The sequence below is a fragment of the Pygoscelis adeliae genome, unplaced genomic scaffold (genome assembly GCF_000699105.1).
Source record: "Pygoscelis adeliae isolate BGI_AS28 unplaced genomic scaffold, ASM69910v1 Scaffold4, whole genome shotgun sequence".
Lineage (NCBI taxonomy): Eukaryota > Metazoa > Chordata > Aves > Sphenisciformes > Spheniscidae > Pygoscelis > Pygoscelis adeliae.
The window spans coordinates 12,290,847-12,313,921 of record NW_008824986.1 but is presented as its reverse complement, the minus strand read 5'-3'; the positions used below and the strand labels follow the sequence as shown (position 1 = coordinate 12,313,921).

The 23,075-nt window shown below is 38.2% G+C and overlaps 1 protein-coding gene across 1 annotated transcript in view; it reads left to right on the top strand.

Moving 5' to 3' along the window:
* Positions 1-4,002: 4,002 nt before the first annotated feature.
* The window catches only part of PPAPDC1A (phosphatidic acid phosphatase type 2 domain containing 1A), a gene marked incomplete at its 5' end in the record, with an annotated part of 39,193 nt that continues 20,120 nt past the window's right edge, over positions 4,003-23,075 (top strand). Inside the window, 4 exons of the mRNA XM_009325896.1 lie at positions 4,003-4,122; positions 7,739-7,829; positions 11,189-11,252; positions 12,750-12,874. Of these exons, the coding sequence (XP_009324171.1) occupies positions 4,003-4,122; positions 7,739-7,829; positions 11,189-11,252; positions 12,750-12,874 (400 nt within the window). The remainder of the gene's footprint in view (positions 4,123-7,738; positions 7,830-11,188; positions 11,253-12,749; positions 12,875-23,075) is intronic.

Below are 23,075 nucleotides of genomic sequence, written 5' to 3'. Positions count from 1 at the left end.
TGGGCACCTGTTCCTCACTGAAGTTTTTAATGGAATTAGGGCTCCTGTTTCCCTTAGGTTGCTTTGAAACTCACAGTTAAAGGCTCTTGAAGTTAATGGAACTTCTTTTATGCCTTAAATATATGTTATCAGGCTGAAGTGTTCAAATTCTTGCTTGTTAAACTTGTTGGATGAGTATGTAAACATGCAGAAGGTGTAAGGCCAAAAAGCCAATACTAAAATTTCATGTACTAATACAAAGTAAGCTTCCTAAGTTGCCCATCTGTTACCAGGGGACGTTAGATGATTGAGCTTGTATTTTCAGCCATAATAGCAAATGTCTAGAAACCCGTTTTCATTCTCCAAGGACCACATTCATTTCTAGTAGCATCTAGTCATTTAAACAAGTTTGTGCTGGCTTATGAATAGTAATAGACTGTACTTTTGGTTAGGATGAAGGAACATAAATCACTGTCAGGCAGCTTAGAAACCAGTATGTCCTCATGATTGTTTAATGGAGTACAAAGGGAATTGCCTTCAAGCTAGTGAAATCTCGTATCCAGTCGCCCATTGGGGCTGCTTCAAAAAAAGAAGAGAATTGTTCTCTTATGAGTCTTGGCATAAAAATTTAATTAGCAGCTGAGCTTTTTCTGAGGATAAAAAAAAAGTGATTTCTTTTTATATAGTCGCTTTTCCTTAACTGTTTACTCTGTATTTCTGTATTGTTCACACAGACAAGATCTGCCGCCTTCAACATCTAATTTTTTTTCCTCCTTCAGTAGTGATTTTGAAATTATTTTACCCAGTTTCAGCAATTTTTTTTTTTTTTTGGATTATGTTTCAGCATATTTGAACACTGTTCTTGGAAGACATTCAGAACACAAGTCAGAGGAAGAAATGGATACATAATCAGATTTAATATGTAGTGGATACAAAACTGCTGTTATTAAATAAAAAATAATTATGATAATTATTACTGTCACTGATAGATTTGTTGAAATGAATCTTTCTTTAGAAGACTTCAAAGATAGTGAGTATATACTAATCAGAAAATCAGTCCTCAATTGGAATCAGATACTATGTATGTTATTTATTATAGTTTCATCTCTTTAGCACATGTGTTATTTTGCCCTTAAAGGAATTAAATCTTATGACTTGGCACGTGTTTGCAGTTTCATAGTATGATTCTTGTGAGAACTATGAATTTGATTTTTGTTTGATTTCTCAGATTTAAACAACTATACTTTAATGTTAGTTTTCTTACATAACAAGGAGACAGGAAACAAAAGAACAAGAAGAGCCCCAAACCTTTAACTCTGTTGGCATTTGCTCATAATGTCAAATTAATTAAATCTCTGGTTTAATGTGACACATTGTCCAAAAGTGCACTGGTGCACGGATATACTGTGATGACCTTGAAGCACAAATGTTTGTGTATTGTTTGTTTTTTGCAGTTAGTAGAAATGCTTCAAGGTCTAGATATGTCGAAGAACTTGTCTCTGCTTCAAGGCATTCCTTGGCATATCCATCAGTCCCAGTGCTTTGAGAACTGCCTCAAAACAGTCATCAGACCAGCAGATATCTGAGGGATTATGTCAGAAAAGATGTGACTGGCTGAAAAGTGTAGTCATTGAAACTCAGCTGGCTTTTTAATTTCATGTCTGCCCAGACATGCATGTGCTTGCCTATTTAATTATGTTTGGATGAGAGCAGTGAAGTACCTCCTGGCCACAGATCCTGTGTTACATCTTCATAACAAATGTTAAGTCCTGGGCAATACAGCTGTGAACTTTGCTATTCAACTCTCCCAAGTGATGTGTGTTGGATGTCATACCTAGGCCTGTGACTTTACTTGGCAACAGAACCCTTTCAACCAGCAGTTACTTGCTTCTAGCTGCCGTCAATATCTTTAAAGACTGAAAGTAAAAATAATACACTTCACGACTCAGTTGAAATTTGGAAACAAAGTTGCTTGCATTGTCTAGAAATCAATCAACTAGAAATCTCTTCTAGTTGAAGAGAAAAATTGTAAAATGAGTTTTTCATATATAAGGTGTTTTATTTCCTGGAAATGGTCTTCTTCAGAAATGTTTCCCTCTTTCATGTCTTGCACAAGCCATTGTTTTTTAAACTTAAAAAAGATTTAAGTTTTCATTTTGAAAACACTGAAACAAAGTGTTTTGGTACTTCTGAAATTCATCTTGCACCTTCTTTGGAGAGCAAGGTCAGACTCTGGATTTGAAGAAGCTGAGTATAATAGTAAGTATTCTCCTTGCAATACTAGGCTCCTTAAGTTTCCAGAAGAATCTAGTTGTCCATGGGAGGGAAACGTAACTGTTTATGGGAGGGAAACGTAACATGCGAGGGAAACGTAACTGTTGGTACAAGTGGCAAGACTGTGTTTGACTTGTTTGGTCCTCAGGTCTTGTTGTCCTTTAGGAAGAAGAGGTCGGTTGGGCTCTTTGGAGCAGACAGGGAGTTTGCTACCTTCTGTCTAGTGGGAGTCTGAGTGTGCTTAGGTAAAGGGGGTCAGTAGTAGTGTGTGCTGGGGACGTGGGAGACTAGCTAATGCAGAGATCGTAGACTACAGTGAGAACACAAAGAACAGCTGGTCGATGCTCAGAAGGGATAGAAAGAAGGATTTCCTAAGACCTGGAAGACTGGATAAGGCTTGCTGTTGTTTAGGAAATTGCTGACCTGGCTAGATTTGAGGACTTGTCTTCACAGGGGGGAGTTGCATATATATGGTTTAATGTTACTCTGCTTTACAAATTGCTTTGAGCTTTTTCTATTTACAAAGTCAATTGTTTGACTTTGTAAATTACCTGATTACAATTACCTGATTTTGGAGGGGTTTAAAGCCCTTGGCTTTTGGAAATTTACAGTAAAAAAAGCTTTGGGCCACTACACCTCTGTGTTCTGGCTCCATGGGCTTATTGGGTAAGACCAATCTGCATAAAACTGGTCCCTGTGTCTTCTCTGGGCAGCCATTCTTTCACTCCTGGTAAAGTAGCCCGGAAGTGAGTAATGTAAAGGCAAAACTTCCCAGGAAGTCTGATATGACTTCAAAGCTAAGAAGAGTTAAAGGACAGTGAAGGACTTAGTGGGAAAAAGAGTATGGTGTAAATGAAGAGGGGCAATTTATGTAGTCCTGAAAAGCTTTTGAAACTTCTAACTACAGTCGAAGATCACAATTCCTGCTTCCTCTTTCAGTGCTGGACAAAAGATACCTGCACAAATAATTTACTTCCTGTGTAACAATGTAACCTCAACAATTTATTTTGATGCTCTTCATTTCAAAATAACATAATTACAAAACTGTGAGGTTTTTCTGTTTGGTTGGTTGGTTTTGTTTGTTTGTTTGTTTAAGAGAGCTAAATGACATGAGAATGAAATTAAAACAGTCAGTTTTGGTAGAATGAGACGTTTCTGGTAGAGCTAGATTCTTCTTCAGCTTGATAGCAAATCAAAATACTGAGAATCTGAAAAAAGAAAAAATGTGTTTCTACGAGCCCATACTGGTTTAGGAGTAAGTCTCTTTTGGAGATATTCTCTGAAGTTACCTGTTCTTTCTATCAGTAGAAGGAATTTGTGATCCTGCAAATACAACTGTCATACTTCAAAGTCTGGATCTTGACGTTTGAAAGACACATTTCGTATTTGATACCTGGTATATAATTTCTTCAGTGTAAAACGTCTGCTACATGTGATTTTTCTAATCCCACAATATTCTTTGCACACTTTTCCCACAAAAAATAAAATGACTATTTATTCTCCACAGTAAAGTTCATGGAACTTTTATAAAGTTGTAGAATATAGACTTTTAAAAATTTGTTTTCCTAGGTGTATATTTATGAAGATTGTATTACTAAAAAGCAGTGAGGTAGGATAGCAATGTATTATAAAGATAATTCATGCATGCTATACCATAATTAACTTTGGGGGAAGTTTTAAATCAGCAGGACTCTTCTGGGGTTTTTGGCGATCATTTCAAATTGGGGGGGAAAAAAAAAATCTTTAATTGTTATTTTCAGTTTTACAGAATTTTTGGATCCATTCCAGCGGGTTATCCAGCCAGAAGAGATCTGGCTGTATAAAAATCCTTTGGTGCAATCAGACAACATACCTACGCGTCTTATGTTTGTAAGTACTAAAGGTTTATTGGTCATTTGATGGCTGTAAACTAAGTACACTTTCATTTGATAAGCAGTAGGAAACCTTTCAGAAGTATAGGATGTTCCTTTTATTCTAACGACAATTGTTTTCCAAACCAGAAATGTCCAACATGGCAAAATGTAGGAAATGGTGGGGAGTTTCTAGAAAGCAGCATTACCAGGTGACTGAATTTAGGAATGTTGATTTTACAGTTTAAGATTTAAGCTAGTGTTAGGTTAGAGGGCTCCTAGAGAAATGATTAGAGAAGCTTTTTGAATTAGCTGGTTGGGTGACCTGACAAGACCTTGCCATGCTCTTATTAGGTTAAGTGCTTAAATTTTGAAATCCGATTTGTTCTAGGCACGTTAGGCTCTGAGATATTTGCCTCCAAATACTTTTTGGTGGTGTTTTTTTTTTCTTTCATGGAGACAAAACCTTTGTTTCAGCTTCTGCCAACAATCCTAAGGTCATTGGGAGCATACTTAATATATCATAGAGCTGCTCTGCTGGCACCGTTCTTCTGACTCTCCCCAGCCCAGCTCATGCTGACATGCAGACTGGCTGTCTGATTTTGGTGGTTTGTCTGGTTATCAAAATTCATCATTTTGATAACCTTCACTAGCAATGATTAACAATCATTATAATCTACACATATAACTACAAGAGTACAGTAAGATAGACTACTACAGAAATGCTAAGAAATTACGGGTATAGTTCAGGCTTTTGAAACAAGTAGGTCAGTCTTTGCAAAAGCTTCATCAATCAAAGTGTGGATTTTGCAGGAATGGGCATGGCAGATGAGGCCAGATCCTAGCACCCTTACGTCAAAGCATCTTTTCATGTGTCTTCAGTGAAGCATATCTCTGGCTTGCCAGGATGAATAATGAATGAGAGAGATTTTGTCCATGTTTCACAAAAACAAAGCAATGTTGGAATATTTCACTGCTGAAAAAGAAAACATTACTGAGATGCATCTGAGGAGAGTATTGCTCATTAGGCTGTTGCCAAATCTGTTATGGGTATGAGCCATACAGAATCTTTTTGCAAAATAAAGAAAAAGGAGTCTTCAGCAAGCCAAACTTTCTTTATGCGTGCATTTTGCTGCAGAATAAAAAACACCTTCCAGCTAATGCTTTTGTGTAAGGAACAGCAAAGCACTGCAAACATGAATAGTTCTTCATCTCCCTCAAAAATCCATATGCTTGTGAAATATGAGGAAATCTGCAGTTTTACCAGATTTCTGAAGATTGATTGTGAAAGGTTTGGAACAAGGTGCCACTTGAATTCTATTCTTTGTTGATATTTTCTGCTGCTCTTGATTGTTCAAAAGATTTCTATCTCCATTAAACCACCACTATAAGCCTGTCAGCCTGGCTATATTTCTACATGTTCTTCAACAATGGAATGCAGAAATCTTTTCTTTCCTGGTGGCACTCCTTACTTTTTAGAATGAAACTAATAATTCTAGGTTTTGCTTTAACCATTTTTATTTCACTCTTCGTCTCTGAAAGCAGAAATTACACTATTGCTGAGGATAGAGAGAGCATCAGTAAAGATAGCATAACCTTACTTAAGCCCTGGCGCCCCTTGTGCCACATTCAGCTTAATTAGAGCCTTGTTTAAAAAAACAGTCATTTTCACTTTTCTTCAAGAGAATAAATGCTTTTGAAAGACCTTGATTTGTTTTTGAACATGTGATTGTGAAGAGGTTTGTAGATTCCAGAAAGGAACTGGTTAACTTAGACTGGAACCAGCAAGAAGCATAAATGGACTACCTTCCCTACAAGTTGCCTTTTACCTCTGCAATTGAACATCTGAGACAGAAGGGATGATGGAAGGACCAGCTAGGAACAAAATCATAGTTTCCATGGCAGGCTACTAATGAAAAATTCCCTGGTATTGTGCTTGTGAGAAACTGGTATGTCTTTCTGGAGAAAGTAAAAAAATACCTGCTCTGTGAGGACAGACTGCAGTATGCAGACACTGCACGAAGTAGGATGCTTTTTGGATAACTGGCACATTTACAGTGAATCATCAACCATATTCCAAATTCATAGAATCATAGAACAGTTTGGGTTGGAAGGGACCTTTAAAGGTCATCTAGTCCAACCCTCCTGCAATGAGCAGGGACATCTTCAACTAGATCAGGATGCTCAGAGCCCCGTCCAGCCTGACCTGGAATGTTTCCAGGGATGGGGCATCCACCACCTCTCTGGGCAACCTGTGCCAGTGTTTCACCACCCTCAGCGTAAAAAATTTCTTCCTTATATCTAGTCTAAATATACCCTCTTTTAGTTTAAAACCATTCCCCCTTGTTCTGGCGCAACAGGCTTGTTTGTCCCCATCTTTCTTTATAAGCCCCATTTAAGTATTGAAAGGCTGCAGTAAGGTCTTGCCGAAGCCTTCTCTTCTCCAGGCTGAACAACCCCAACTCTCTCTGCCTTTCTTCAGAGGAGAGGTGTTCCATCCCCCTGATCATTTTCATGGCCCTCCTCTGGACCCGCTCCAACAGCTTTCTTATGCTGAGGGCTCCAGAGCTGGACGCAGTACTCCAGGTGGGGTCTCACCAGAGCAGAGTAGAGGGGCAGAATCACCTCCCTCGACCTGCTGGCCACGCTTCTTTGGATGCAGCCCAGGATACGATTGGCCGCCTGGGCTGCGAGCGCACCTTGCTGGCTCATGTCCAGCTTTTCATCCACCAGTACCCCCAAGTCCTTCTCGGCAGGACTGCTCTCAATCCCTTCATCCCCCAGCCTGTATTGATACCAGGGGTTGCCCCGACCCAGGTGCAGGACCTTGTACTTGGCCTTGTTGAACCTCATGAGGTTCACATGGGCCCACTTCTCGAGCTTGTCCAGGTAAATTGCTCTATGATAATGGAGATGCTGTTCATGGAAATCAAGTATGTGCATTGATGTGCAGATACCATTTCAGGTTCCTTGTAAGAGGAATCCTGTCCTATAGCACTGACAATAAAAGAATATGGTTCTGCTTATCCAATGAGTATACTTGCAGATGTTCAGGTGTTGTTTTTCTGTTTTTGCACAAAATCAAGCAGTTCTCTCCACTTCCAAACACTTGCAAACAGAAGAATCATAAAGACACGATCTTCACAATTCATTCAAGAACGACAGTTAAAAAGAAAACAAAAGGTAAAATAGAGCATTTTAAAATGTCAGGAAGTTGGTGCTGGAGTCTGTTGACTCCAGGGTCTTGTTGAATAGGGTCTTACTGAGAGCAGAGCCTGGATTGGCTGCCTTCTGGAGCAATGCTTAGTGTGGAAAAAATGTACAAGATCTGTTTGGATCAGTGTATGAATTTTGTGGACTTTATATGCTGTTGTTTTTTCATTTATGAAGCTGACATTTTAAATGCCGCTCCAGGCAATTACAAATCAATTATAACCCACAGTTATATTACAATTTTAATGTATTCGTTGCCCTGTAGTTGCAAAGACAAATCACCCCACTTTGCCTAAGGTCAGGACTTTGATAAAGATCACTCAGCCTTCCAGTTTAAATGGAGCTAACTGGAACTAATTATTAATCAGTTGGACTGAAAAGGAATTGATGCTCTCACACATGATATTTGTTATCTCTTACAGGCAATTTCATTTCTTACACCACTAGCAGTCATTTTTGTGGTGAAAATAATCCGGCGAACAGACAAGACTGAAATTAAAGAGGCTTTCTTAGGTAATGTATGTCATACTTCAAGATAGAAAATGTGTGATAGCTCTCAGAGATTGATTCCAGTTGTAGTCTAAGCCTTGAATAAAACCTGTCTTCGTTACAGTCCATTACAGTAGTTTTCAGTGCAGTTATATTTGCAAGACATCTCACAAAAGCCTTTGTTTTTATGTATGTTTCTAAATGTACAAATTCTGTGCCTTAATTCCACAGTCTAGCTAGTAAGGGCCAAAATTTGATCATCAAAGTCAAGACCATCTGAGAGACTGTTCAGATGTATATTTTTCTGTCACAGCCAATCTATTATTTACCTCTTATTTACACTTGCAGCTATTCTAAATTAAGGGTTTGACTAGAAAGTCCTGTGAGACTCAGCTGCTTAGTGTAGGAAATTACTCCTCTCATTGTTTTCTCTGACCTTCTCCTGGAGTTTACTGTTCCCCATTGCAGAATCTGTGCTCATGGCTCAGCCTTTTTATTCACAAGCTGATGTTTCATCTTAAACTGCCAGTGGAATTGGATGTGCACTTAATCGTGGACTGTGAACTGCTATGGCTGTGTTATGGGTGAGGTCTAATTACAGTTCTAGGCAGCAACTTCAAGCAGAGAGGCATGTAGACTGTGGGGATGGTAAGTCTTAAACTGTTCCAGCTAATTCTGTCTGCACCTATCTTTTGAAATCTTTTAGTGATATATGCCCAGATCCTTCTTACATAGATATTGCCAGAGACCAAAATTGACTAAAGCACTTTCACTGGCAGAGGATACTTTGAAGCACTAAGAACTGCAAATGTGTTTGTTGGCAATATGTTTGAAATATGCCTAATTCTGGAATTCTGTTTTACTGGCTAATTTACACTTTAATTTATCAGCCCTTGGACTGTAAGGTCAAACTGACATTCAGCCTTGCCTTAGCTAGATACGATGTAAATGGTACTATCTGCCTTTGAAACTTTTTTTTAGACAAGGCTGGGTTCCCATAGCTTGTTCTTTCTCCAGTTGCTCTAACATAAGTGTGAAGAGATCCTAGCTGCTGCCAGTCAGTTGTAGTAAGTTCTGAAATGTTTTACAGTGATATTTTACTGACAAGTCCATTCAGTAGAAATAACTCTGATTCATAAAATGCATACAGTCACAGTGCTGAGTTTCACTTTCTGTTGTTTAAGAAGGAAAGGAGCTTTGGATTAGTTTGTCCATCACCTATTCTCACATTTTTGTTCTAAAGAGACATTCATTTTTTCTGCTGTTCTTGTCTTCTGTTATGATTCCCTCTATAATGTCCAGGAGAAAACTTGCCAGTTTCCCCAGTGTTCTCCTTGCTACTCAGACTTTAGGGAAACCCCAGCCTTGACGTTCTGTTCTACAGGGTATCCCTGCTCAGTATGTGCCATAAGCGTGGAATTTCTTGTGGCTTAATTATGTTCAGGTGTACTGTACTTTAATATGATTCAGTATGTTAATGTGTCTGGCGATGTGACGCTGATGTGAAGATTCATTAACTGTGGTGGAGCTTTGCTGATTTGCTGAGATCTGGCACATAACGTTCATAATGAATGATCAGGATGTTCCCCAAAAGGTGAATTTCATTAGACATCATATGCAGAAGAGATCAAAGGTTAAAAGGATGTGGAACTGCTTTGCCCCTCATATAGCCATTAATATAAAGAAGGTGGTTCAGTGCATCTAGGGTATGGAGTAGTTAGCTTCCTAATGTAGGTGCCCTTAATCCTTCCACCCTCTCTCTACTGACTAGATTATATGACTTTTGGTGGGCAGTATGAATTTTCCTACAGGGAACAAAATGAGAGCAAATGCAATTTGTTTATCAGCTTATATTCACATATTCACACTGTCGTTTGATACTTGGATTGCCATTGTAAGGAATATGCAACAGTGAAACCATGGTTCAGTCAGCTGTGCAATGAACAATCAAGACAAAAGCCAATGAAAAGAGTAAACTTCACTGCATGTCTTAGAAAGCAGATACCTCTACATCTCCCATTTTTTAAAAAGGAGAATGTAGTGCTGTGACACTGCTGGTCATATGCATTTGACTTTGTGGAAAATTTCAGTTCACCATGCAATCACCATAAATAATTTAAGAGAAAACAATTAAGACAAAAAGAGAGCATGGGATTGAGTGGTTACTGTGAACATAGGTGTTGAAAGTGGAAGACTTTTCCGAACAATATCAGTGTCTCTAGGATTGACTTGTTCCTTTATTTTTGCTGGCAGCTATTGCTATGGTCTCAAAAAAAACTTGTTTTTGCTTTGATGGAGGACCTCCTTTTTTTTTTAACTTAAAGAAAAACAGGTGCTATAACACAAATTTTTCTGATCTATAATATCCTCAGGCAAAGATTTTTATGGAGACAGGATGAGTGCTGCTGAAGTACAGCATCTGGGGCAGCAGTCCAATGAGAAAATAGCTCATATAGCTGTCATAATCAAAAGTTATATTACTGTAACTGTTCTGCTAGAAATCAGAGATTTGCCTGATAGGTTTTTTTTCTAATGGGAAATAAAATTCAATGGCTCTTGTGTTGTAACAGGGAGCTATGGTGTGGACTGCAACATTAAACCAATTTTAATCTAAAAGGAGTGTATGCCAGTGAAATCAAGGAAGAGATCTCCACAGGCTTTAGATGAGGTTCTTCGGAAAGTCTAGGGACTCAGCATGCAAGTACAAATAAAGAAGATGATTCTGTCATACCTAGTATGACAGTTCCTGTTTATTACTTCAGTTTTATTAGGAAAATTGGTTAATCTTGGGAGCAAATGTGAGGGGAAAATGTCAGGATTTTTAGTCAAAACATCCACATCCTTTTGAAAGAGAAATAAAAAAATCATCCAATTCTAATTTTAGCCAAAAAGCAATTTGTTAGCCTGAAAGTGGACTGTTTAATTGGGTCATATATATACATACACATACATGAACACACACACACACACATACGTGTATATATATCTTACGTATAGGTCTGTACAGGAATTCTTCTTGACCGAAAAAGCGTAAGATTTTCATCTAGTAAATTACAAAACTGATAAACACAGTACTTGATTCTCTAATAATTGGTTCCATCTGATGATTTATGCCTGTGCAAATGGCATGATACGAAAACTGGCTTTGCAGAAGGAAATAAGATTTCTCAAGAGTAAAAGCAGAACAAAGTTAGTCATGTGATTATTATCATGCTCTGGGGTCTGTCCTTAGTCTGGGTAGTAAGAAAAACAGTGGGCTGCAAAGAACATTCAGTTTTCAGTCCAGTAAAGGTTTCAGTCTTATAAATCAAATGCTGTAATGCTGCAGTTTATAGCTTGGTATTTAGGTTATTTTTGTTCTGTTTGTTCATTCTGTTTTGTAGCTGTTTCCTTGGCTCTAGCTCTGAATGGCGTCTGCACAAATACTATTAAATTAATTGTGGGAAGGTAAGTCTTGCCATGTTAAAAATGATGGCTTTAACTGTTAAGAGAAATGAAGACAGAGTTGACAAATACAATACATCTTAATAAAAAGAGAGCTGCTGCTCCAAAGCCTGTTGAATTAGGAAGGGCCCCTGTGAAGCTGTCCTTTCCCTGGTGCAGGTGTTGTACAACTTCATTATGTGACATCCAACTGTGGTAGGAATCTATGCCCTTGTGTTTTGTTATTTGTTTGACCGGTTGGCAGATCCAGACAAACGAGGAGTTTGAAAGGAAAGGTGTGAGCTGAAATCAGTTCATTAAATTGACAACACAGAAAGGAAGAGTCACAGCATGTGGGAACTTAGATGCCAGTGCCACTAGTCTGATTAAATAGGAATCCACTGAGTCTCTATATAACCTAGTGCCTGCATTTTGTGTGAAGCGTATTACTGAATGGTATTTCCAGGTAACATCAAGACCCATGGCAGAACAAACCTTGGAGCTAAGCAATAAGCAGACTCCTAGGTAGGCCATTTTTTAGGGAAGCAAAAATTTGAATGAAGAGCTCAGAAAAATACTAGCAAACAAAACTCTCTGGAAAATATTTTTTTATTCATCTTTTGGCTCTTTATCAAAATTTTGAATAATTTCAGCTGAAAAACTTGAATTCATACACTATTTAATAGAATCCAATGCTGTGTTTGTTGTTCATCTGTTTTGCAGCATTGAGGAAGCAGTATTTGTGCTTGGTTTCTGATTAACTCTCTCTGCTACAGTACTGATGCCCTGACAATAATGGTACTTGGCGCTTCTATTTTAAGAGTGCTTTTGAAATATAATTAAGAACATCTGCACCATCATCTTCAGGCAGACATGAGCTCATTTTGCTTGCACTCCAAGCCAACTAGTTGCTGTGTCAGCTTGTCTCTGAATCTGTGGTCATTCACCTTGCTTCTCTACATGGTTTATTAGCTTAGGATCACTATGACACCAGTCAAGCCTACGTGCTATCATTCAGCTCAGAGCAGGGTCAAAAGAAACTCAGAGGTTTGTTCGATGCAGTTAGAGAGTCAGCATCAGGGCTGGCATTAGAATTTGGTGGTTGTTTTGGTGCCAATCTTGTAGCCTAAGTTGTAGTCCTGTTCTCAGGTAGATGTGTTGGCAAGACTTGTGCAGCCTTCTGGGGTTTCTATGCTACATTGCTGTGTCACTCGAAGTGCTGTGCAAGATTGATTGCTGTAGGCAAGAGTAGCCTTGCATGTTTGTTTTCAGAGACAACTCCCACTTCAGTGCTGCACTGGAAGCTTCCCTGAGAGAGCCTGCCTGTAAAAAAAAAAAAAAAAAAAAAAAAAAAAAGTGACCTTGAATTGACTATTCAAGGAAAATGAAGCATTTCTGTTGCTGTGTTAAGGCAGGAGGGAATGAACTCTGTATGTAATAAGCAGTAAATGTAATAATCACTTTGAGGTTTATTTGTTACTACAGCTTTTATATTTTTAATATCCATGGTGTTTTTTGTAGACCGCGTCCCGATTTCTTTTACCGCTGCTTTCCAGATGGAGTAATGAACTCTGAAATGCACTGCACAGGTGATCCAGATCTGGTGTCTGAAGGCAGAAAAAGCTTTCCAAGTATCCACTCTTCCTGTAAGTTCATTTAAATGTGGTGCCTTTTTTTAAAAAGCTGTCCTATCTATGTTTTGGAATTGGTCTTTTTTTGTTAGATCATTAACCTGATTTTTGGGGGAGGGGCCTGCACTTCTGTCTTGGGTCACCACTGCCAGAAATTTCCTTCTGGAAATAAAGTTGTGAGCCCGTGACCCTTCCTTATCTTGAGAACCACCTGACTTCGCTGAGAGCCGTAGCAGGACTATCAGTAGAGTGAAGCACTGTTCAAGATTAAAGAAAACAGTGTGGTTCTGAGGGGCTATCTGTTCCCTAATGCAGACCTCTGTATGCAACTTTTGGCTATATAGTAAACACTTCTTTTGTTATATTCCACTGAAATATGAAATGTGACAGGGCATGTTTGGCCTGCATAGTTTTGACAAGATTTCATTAATTCTTTCAAATACTAGATCTGTTAAACCAAAGTTCAAGTCACAAAGACAGTTCCACTGCTTTTATCTTAATGATTTTGTTAAAAAAAAAAAAAAAAAAAAAAGTCCATTAGTAAGGTGCTTTTCTTCATGGGGGGTTGTATGCTTGAAGGTGGAAAGGGTAGAAAGGAATACACAGAGATCATGTTGCATTATTTTGGTGCTATTCATCCTAATGAACCGGGTACAAAGTCAGGTTCAAGAAGTCCCTTCAGCACGGGAAGCTATCATAACGTGCCAGTAGAAGGATGATTATTTTATTCCCTGTTTTCTTACGCTTTTGACAGTATCCACTGCTGGCTGTGGCTAAAGAAATGATCCTTGTCTGTGTGGGCCTTTATTCTGAGGGGTTCTTATACTTCCGTGTTCAGATGTCTACTGCCGCTGGACTCCTTTGCCTGGGCACAGGCAGCAGTAAATGGTAGCCGTGTTCCCAGCTCAAGCAAGCAGAGGAGAATAGGTAGAATGTCCTGACTTGTCTGTCAGTATGACAGCACAGAAGTAGCATGTAATAGGGGAACCCGTGTATCAATAGTATCTTATTTAGAGGAGCAGATGGGCAGGAAACAGGTAAATTTGGCACAGTTTGGAGCGTCTGTGGTTTCTTGTCTGCTCCTAGGACAGCATAGTCACTTGTCACTCCATTTGGCTTTGACGTGGTCCTCAGTCTAGGTCTGATGGTTTGATCAGTTACTCCTAGCTAATGCTGTATCCTGACAGACGTTTAGGTGGCTTTATGAAAACTTGTATGTCTGATTTAATTGGTTGTATTAACTCAGATGTTTACAAAGGTTCCTTTCTTTGTCTTGAGGAGCTGACTTCTAGAGTGTTTTATGTCAGGTGTCTAATAAAACTTCATCTGTAAAATAACTTGATTACTGTGAGCTTTTTTGTTTTTTTTTTTGGCTGGTATTGTTTGTTGCCTTCTGCTGTTCCGTTTTCGAGAACTGCCAATTGAGTACCAGTAAGTCATATCTCTGGAATGTGTTTTTCTGATCTTTTTTTAAAGTAATAACTTTAAATTGTCTAATTGTGCAGAATTACATATTGCAAACAAGTTGGGTAATGAGATGAATGAAATTCTAAGCTGATCTTGCTCCCTTTTTCTTGTTTGAGTCCCAGAAACAGATAAGGGGGTAGTAGATGTTTGTGGATATGGTACAAACTTTATAGTCCTAAACAATAAATCACCTTAGCTGTCGCAAATTTTGTTTTCTTTCCTTGCAGCAAGATTCAAACAGCAGCAGCAAGCAACAGATAAAAACCGAAACATGAACAACAAAATGGATGGGCATACAGACAGAACGATTTGGTGTATTTAATGAAACAAACAGAACAAATTATGCCGAAATCAGTATAAACCTTTTATTGCCTGGAATTAATAAGTGTAATGATTACCCAGCATACCAATTAGTGAAAAATGCAATATATGAATAAAGAGTATTTAATTGAATGCAACACATGAAAACTGATGGATAAGAGGAAAAATATGGTGAATGAACACAGAACAGTTAATTGGATAAGCCACATGCATAGCTGGTAGCTGAAAAGATCACTGAATTTGCAGGCATACATTATACTAATGGGGTGGACAGAAAGCTTTTTGTAGTTGATTTCTTCCTTTTTATCTCATGACTGATGTCATTTTGACATTTGCATCAGGCTGACAAGATCTTTCCACAAACAAAATATGAACCAAGAGTCTTGTAGTGTTATTTATCTGAAAATCAATAGTATCTAACTCTTAATATTTGTTGTTGAAAAGTGACTATCACGCAGAAGCCTCCTGTTAATTAATGCCCAATATGTTGTTAGGTGCATGGGAAATAAATGCTTATAATACCAGGTTTAGATCCAGTGGAGCAATTCCAGGTAGACCAGATATTCAGTGATTAAAAACTGAAAAAGAAGTCAGAAGGGTTCTTTTCAATATCAATTGTTTGTTACTTTAAGTAGCTTTATGCATTTACTAGTTCAAAGAAGATTTCACAATATGCTATTCTTTATATAGGCTACAAGCAGTGAGTATTTCATTGTCCAGTATTGATGTGGATAGAGAGGTCTGAATTTAGTTTGGTGACAAAATTTGGAATTTTTATGATTACCATGGGATCCTGAGGAATAAAGTCAGTTTTCTTGTCCTTGTTTTAATCTTAAATTACCATTGCTATAATCAGACAAATATCTTTGTTTAGCGAATATATCTAAATTTCTTCAGGGAAAGTGTTCAGCCTACAAATCATCGGGGCTTTTTCAGACGCTAGGAAGACTGATTCTACTTATGAATAGAAGACTATATGTCAAGTACGTGTTTAATTAAGGTGACAGAAATACTGAGCATATTTTCGATATGAGAGCTCACATTTCTGTAAAGCACAGAAGTAAAGTTCTTGAGTTGCAGCTTACATTTGTTGCAAAGGAAGAAGGGAGAAGAATGCCTTGGGAACTCTAAAGAGTTCTGGGAGAAGTGCACACAGTGACAACAGATGTAGCTGTTCTCCCTAAATCAGTGTCATACATTATAACTATAAGAGATGCTGACATCTCCAGATTTCAGTTTTGACTGACACCAGTCAAAATTCAGTTCTTTTCCTAAGCACAAGGAAATGTTTTCCTAAAACAAGGGAAATGTTTTAAAATACATGAAGTCATTAACATGCCCATTCCTTCATTATATAGGAGATTAGACCTTTATTTTCCAGGAGTCGGAGATATAAAAAGTTAAGTTTGTTTGTTGCCTGTCTCTGGTTAGATAATAAACTGCCTTCCAGATCCCTGGCAGGTGTCTATCATCACAAGGATTCTGGGGTGGACAGAAGATACATGGCAAGTCACCCATCACAGTTGGTTAGAACTTCCATTCACAAAGAGTGATGATTTCTTTGAACCACAGTAGTACTTTATCAGCTGATGCTGACTTTGGTTTTAAACCCCCCTGTGTTCTTACTCCATTAATTGGAGCAGCAAAAGATGCATGTTCAAATCCAGCAGTTTTACAAGCAGAACAAATGAACTGCAGGAGATCTGTAGCTGGTGATACACTACAATTATGCTGCTAGAGGAAGTGGTGGTCGTGACAGAGAGGCAGAGGAGAAGAAAAGAATATGACCAGTAAGGTAGCTGTGATGTTGCTATATCACCAGTCAGGTGGTTTTAAGTAGAGGGAGAACTAAAGGGTCAAATTCTCTTTTCATTTTATGGTCCTGGTAATGTCACAAATATAAACTAGTTCTACCAAATATTGTGGGTTTGTTTTTTTTCCCCATGTTTTGAACAGTAGAGCCCAGTTAAACTCTTGAACCCTTAATACGCAAAAAATGTTCAGAGTTTGCATATGGAGTTTGGGAGCATCTTCCATCCTCTACCTGTTTTTGGAAGGTTTGGCCTGGAAGCCATGTATGCTGAAATCATACAGAATTCAGACTGGAAACAGACTTCGTCTTTCAGGTCCACACATAGATTCATAGACACTGAAGATGGAAAGCCTTCTTGCATCATTTATAGTACATCAGTTCATTGCTATGTACACAGGATTCCTGATGAATTAAAAAAATTCTTATATTAATTTTAAGCATCTTACATAGTAGGATTTTCCTGCAGCTTAATATTAGGCTGGTTATTGTACGGTTTTTGGGTTCACTCTAGGATAAATACTCTCTGATCTGATCTTGAGCCACCTAGTTGGACATTTCTTTTCTGAGCTTGGTGCCTCATTTCAAATTGCTCTGAATTCATCATGTCAGTACAATTCTTCTCTATTAAGCTACAGTTTAATATTACAGTTTACTATGCGTTCCAATAATTTGCTGCATAATTTGTTTTTTTGCTGTCACATTAACTTCATTTTCTGTACTTACGTGTATCATGGGTAGCACATTTACTTGTTTTTCTCACCAAGTATGCTAATAAGGAGTTCAGGAGATGCTTCTTTGGGCTACTGCACTGTGGAACTCTCCAGGTATCGAAAACATTGGAAAACATCTGATCATGTCTGAAAGAATTATGTGGTAGAACTAGATACGACGAGGAAGAGGAGGGAGGGATGCATGGTGTGCTGGAATGAGCAGCAGTAGGTGAGAAGTTACAGTCTCCCTTGGTTCTTAGACTATTTGTGGGGACTGGTGCAAAGAGAGCTGACTGCCAGCTAACACAAGGAGCTGTGAGAGTATCACTCATACTCTCTTTTAAAGCCTGTTTATAGTTTCTTGGCAAGTGATACAGAATGATCATCAGTGCATGTTGTAATTGTACATGCTGTAAGTTGCCTATGTAAGGGTAAGCTTAGATGTGGGGTTCCTGTCAGATAGTATCACTTGTGGAATATGCTATGAAGGACAAGTGTTTGAAGACAAATAGATGCCCTGTAAAATAGATGCTATCACAATATATGCTCTAGTCTTCTGAAAATCCCATAAGGCACTCTGTAATGCAAAGCAAGGAAATTAATTTCAGGATGCATTTAAAATCTAGCAATTTTAGAAGTGGAGCAAATGAACTGAAGCAGATTTCCATTCCTTAGGTCTGAAATCTTTGAAAGGCTGGCCTTAGTATCTGGTAGAGTTTTACTTTTTCTGATTTATTTAACGAAAGAGACTGTCAGTTACAAATAGTTTAATTACTACTGCCAAAAAATAATTTTATGTAAGATCCTTTGAAGGATCTTTATGGAAGAAGCTACAGTTTTGCAGTGAACGGATGGAGTCTTTGACCAAGAATGAACACCTATCATCTACTTTACTGGATATTGTTAGACTATTTGTATGCTGACTGGTAATTGACTTAAAGCACCATTTACCAGAACTGCAGGTAGATTTCTTCAGGTGGAGAAGGAGTTGAGCATACTTTGTGTGTACGATGAAGGAAGACTAGTAGGCAGTTTAGGGAATGAAGAGGTGGAAACTGAGGGATATTACAAAAGATAGAAAAAACAGCTATTAAGGAAAGCATATTTTAGAAGCACAGATTTACAGAAATCAAAGTCTTGTTCCAGTTGCTGTCTGAAATTAATTTCCCTAAGCTTTTAGATGTGAAGATTTTGGCTTAAAATATGAATCCAGATCATCTTCCCAAGTTGGTGATACCAAGTTTTGAGTACAGAGCTCTAAATCAGAGGGAGAAAGACCTGACCTTTTAAAAGACCAGCATTTTAACTCAGTCTTTGACCCAGAATTCATCTGTATAAATGAGGATAGGCCACCAACAGCAAGCAAAAAAGTGCTGCAAAAGTATTAGGTGTTTACATTAATATAGTTTAATGAGTGAGTCTTGACCCGTTGCCAAAACTGGGTCAACTTCCTGATTAGATCTGACCTTAAATATTTGCTTATGTTCATATGTTACTTAGCAGAGCAGTAAGTAGGTAGGAACTAGACAACACTGAGCTGGCAGTCAGGAATACCGCTGTACTGCATCCAGCTACAGAACGGTCTTGTGTTCCTGTGTCTGCCTATGAATGTTGTGAACTGCGATGGTAGAGAGGGTTGAGGGGAGCACAGCATAGTGCTCTCAGAGCGTGGGGCTCTTACTGTCATAACCTGCCTTCTCTTTCACATTTGTTGACTGTTTATTGGGTAGTCATAAGAAAATATTTTTTTTTATTATTAAATTGCTAAAGGAATGTCCAAAGCCATATTGTGTACAGAGAAAGGGTGTGCCCAGAGACCTATTTCATATCTCAGCTCAACAAGCAATAGACCATTCTGATGTAAATACAGCTTTGCAACAGCAGCAAAACCCATAGTATTGTATTCTGATCTGCTTTCCAGGTAAATGATTTCTGAATGGATTATCTCCTGAAGGTTTCTTAGAAAAAAGTAGCAACTCTGCGATACAGACTTGCTTCAAATGTTCAGTAAAATAGGTTGTTTAGGTAAAAAAAAAAAAGTTCCTAGACAGTCAGATATCTTATATGCTGACATGACTGTAGTAATGAAGTCCCTGTACAAGCAAGTATGGGTAAACAATAGTAACGCAACACATTTCATCTAGAAACACCAAAAATCCTGTGTGAATGAAATGCCAAATTCTTGACCCTGTTTCCTTTCTTAGAGGAAGTGATTAATTCATCGTGATATAATTCCCTTTAGGCTCTTATTCTACTCAAAACATTTGCAAGCAGATTGCAATTCCTAGAGTTTTGGCCTCAGCTTTATTTAGTGACTATTTTTAAATGTGTTAATTCTGAATTGGTCAGAACTATTTAAGCTGTGTTTTTCAGCTAAGGGATTGCTGTTGTAGATTTGAGGGTGTTGAATGAAACTGGGTTTGATATCTTTATGCTGAAGAAAAAAAGGATGGCTTGGTGAGAGTTTAATTTATCCTTGTTAACCTCCTTGGAGCCTGTACTGCTTAGTATCAGTAGTCAGTGGTAGATCGAGCCCATGATTGTTGTGAATACCCATATATGCAGCTTCAAATTGGTGTGTCTGCTATGAATAAATGAATAATCACTTGCTAGTCTGGTTTCTATCAGCTTATAGTTTGATTCACAGAATTGTTAGGTTGAAGGTACCTCTGGAAATCATCAAAGCAGGGTCAGTGAGAGTAGGCTTCTCAGCACTGTGTCCCGTTGAGTTTTGCATGTCTCTCAATATGGAGATTCCACAACCTTTCTCATAAGGAAACCTATATTTTTTTCTGTCACAGTGAGAATGTTTTTTCTTATGTTTAAATGCAATTTCCCATTGTCTCTTCTCCTTTCACTGGGTACTACTGAGAAGAGTCTGGCTTTACTTCCCCTAGAACAGGACTTTGCACTTCCCTGTGTTGAACTTCAGGAGATTCATGTCGGCCATTGATCTCAGATAGAAAGGTCCAAAGTGATGCTAGCGGATTTTGCATCAACTGACTGAAAGACAAACTTGATAAAAATTAAAATCAGTTGAATAACAGAGTGGCCGCGGAGATAATTAAACTTACAATTTCATGTTGGGTTCGATAGATTCATGGGAATAGAATCAGTAAAAAAGTAACATTTTTCTGTGTAAAAGTGCTGTACTGGCAGTAGAAGAAGTAAAATACTTATGTGATTTTATTTTTGTAGCTGCAATTTCATTACTTAAATTAGTTTGAAAAGTTGACTTCTGGCTAAATTGTGCCATTGATTTTTTTTTTAATTTTTTTTTTAAACAGAAATCTTTATTGATTCCAGAGGTTCCTTTTTGCAAGGAAAAATCAAGGTTTGAAGAAATTACTTTGTGGTAACATCTCAATTTGATTTGTATAGCTTCCAGAGTGAATGTCAACATAGTGCTGGTACAAGAGCTGTTATTTCTTGTGTGTGGTTTGGTGTTTTTTTTTTTCCTTCTTGTATTATATTGGCTGAAAGACAGTTGTAGCGATTACTGTAGAACAACAGCTAAAGAAATCAGAGAATTTAATCAGAAATCTGAAATGAAGCATGTAATCAGAGTGTTTGGTTGTAGGGACAATAACAGCTACTGTTATGTCATATATTTTGTAATTACCTCCTTGATGAATGAAGGCGTCTCGACATGTTTGAGAGAATAATGGCCTCTTAGAAGTGAAGAAGAAAACTATTTTCTCTGCCTTTCAAGCTATAGTTTACACTTACCTCACAGTCTTCATAGACAAGATAGAAAATTATATGTAAACACTCAACTTCTGTGTATTGGTTGAGCCCATTTTTATAAGGAATTCATGCTTTTAAAAGGAATAGTTCCTTTCACAGTGTATTTTTAATAATTTGCACTTTTTATACAAATAAGACCTGGGTAGTAATATTATTAATGTAACTAACGTTAGCAGTGGCCAGATTTGCAAGATTGTAACATCACGAAGAATGATTTTTCACAGTTTCATTATTCAGGATGAGCCTTTGCAGGTGTGAACTCATTGCAAATCAAGGTAAACATCCATTTCCACCACAGGGCATAATCTTGCTCTGATCAAAATCAATGCCAGAACTGAATTGCCTGGAGAATTCTAATCTGTTAACAGTCATCATTACTACATCGAAGAAGTAATCAGCAAACAGGGTTAATGGGAGCAGTGACCAAGGAATTAGGATCTTAATACCTACTGTGCACTTTAATATAGCTTTAAGAAAATATTGCCAGTGTTACAGTTTACACACAGCGTGCCATTGTAGATTCCATTTATATTAAAAGTAGGATATGCACATTGTAAGAGTACTGGATATGAGGTCATCTGCGCTTATTTGTTGGGAGAAAGAACAGGGTCTCCAAGAAAGGAAGTACAAACATCAATAGGAAAAAAGTAATTGGTTACCCTTTTCTGCTGGCATAATAAATGAGATTACATCTTCAGACCAGTCCTGAATAGTAATTTCCTACTTTAAGTAGCCAGATACCATTATGAATGACAGCAGTAATTGCTCAATCTGTTGTAACAAGCTTAAGAATATACAAGAAAAGTTCTTCTGCGGAGGTCCCCCAGTCCTGTCTTGGAATAAGGAGAGGAATCCCAGCTGACTTCTTCCACCGCATTACCATTTCTTCCTTTGTGAGCAAGGTCAGCCCCCACATCCTACAGATGTTAGGAATATGCATACCTTTCCCTCCAGCACTGACATATTTCCCAGAAGTGGAGTTCTTGTGTTAGCTTCTTGAGACTGCTTTTTAGTAAGACTCCTAAAGAGCAGAATGAAAGGGACTGGAAAGCTAATATAATTTGCATTTGATGATTGTCATTGAATGCAGGTGGCAGCAGGGGGAATGACCATGTGCATCACCAGCCTCATGCCTTACAGAGCATCCCATCTTGTCCAGGAATGGCAGTATACACAACTTTAGAAGCAGTACTCAGGAGAAAGTTCCCTTATCCAGAAAAGAGAAGGTGAATGCTGAAGGTCTGTGCTCCCCCCTTTTTCTAGGAAGAATCAACAGTTAATTTCCACAAGCTAAAAGAGTTTGAGTATAAGCTGGCTCAGGTGCCAGTTTATCAAGCAGCTATAATGCATATTATTGGGATAAACAAGGTGGCTATTTACGTGCCTATTGCCTTTATGAAAAGATATAGCCACGCAGGTATGCTATTCATCTTTGTCAGTGCTTACCACTTACCTGTCTGAGAATATACCAAATCTTAATGTGAAAGGACATGTCCTTATCTTTCCATCAGTTTCTCTGCAAACAGTAGGCTTACTTCCAAGCCGTGTAAGAGCTCTTTGCTTCTCACCAGCACCCAGCCTTTTTCATTAAAATGACTAAAAGAACTGAAGCATGAGGTGTTACATCTCTCTGCTCTCTAGCAAAATTCAGCAGACCTTCTTGAAGAAAAGCTGAAAGTAATGTGATTCTTCACAGTAACATTAACATTTACCAAGGATTGCATGCAAAATCAGAAATTGTACCAGATGAGCCTGTTGCTTTCTTGATCTCAGGACTGTGATTTGCTGACTTGCAGTCCACTGTAATTTGTGATTCACATAGGATACCAAAGAGGTGTGTGTGTGGCTTTTTATTTGGTTTTGCTTTTCCTAATCTAGAGACCAGATCATGCAGGGAACTTAAGAGTAGAGTGAGACTTCAGAGGAGAGTAAGCAAAAACATGGAATCATCTTGAATCCTTGGTCATTCATGAGGAATAGAACGAATGACTCTGCGAGTCAACATGGTTCTTCCTCAAGTGCTGGAGAGCTGAAGTTAAAGTGTGAGCTGGAAGTATGAGTAAATCTCTGAGCTTAGCTTCGATAAACCACTTTTCCCAGCAGCTATTGCTGTTTCTGGGTTATTATAGCTGTTCAGTTTGCTTTCATCTGTGTAGGG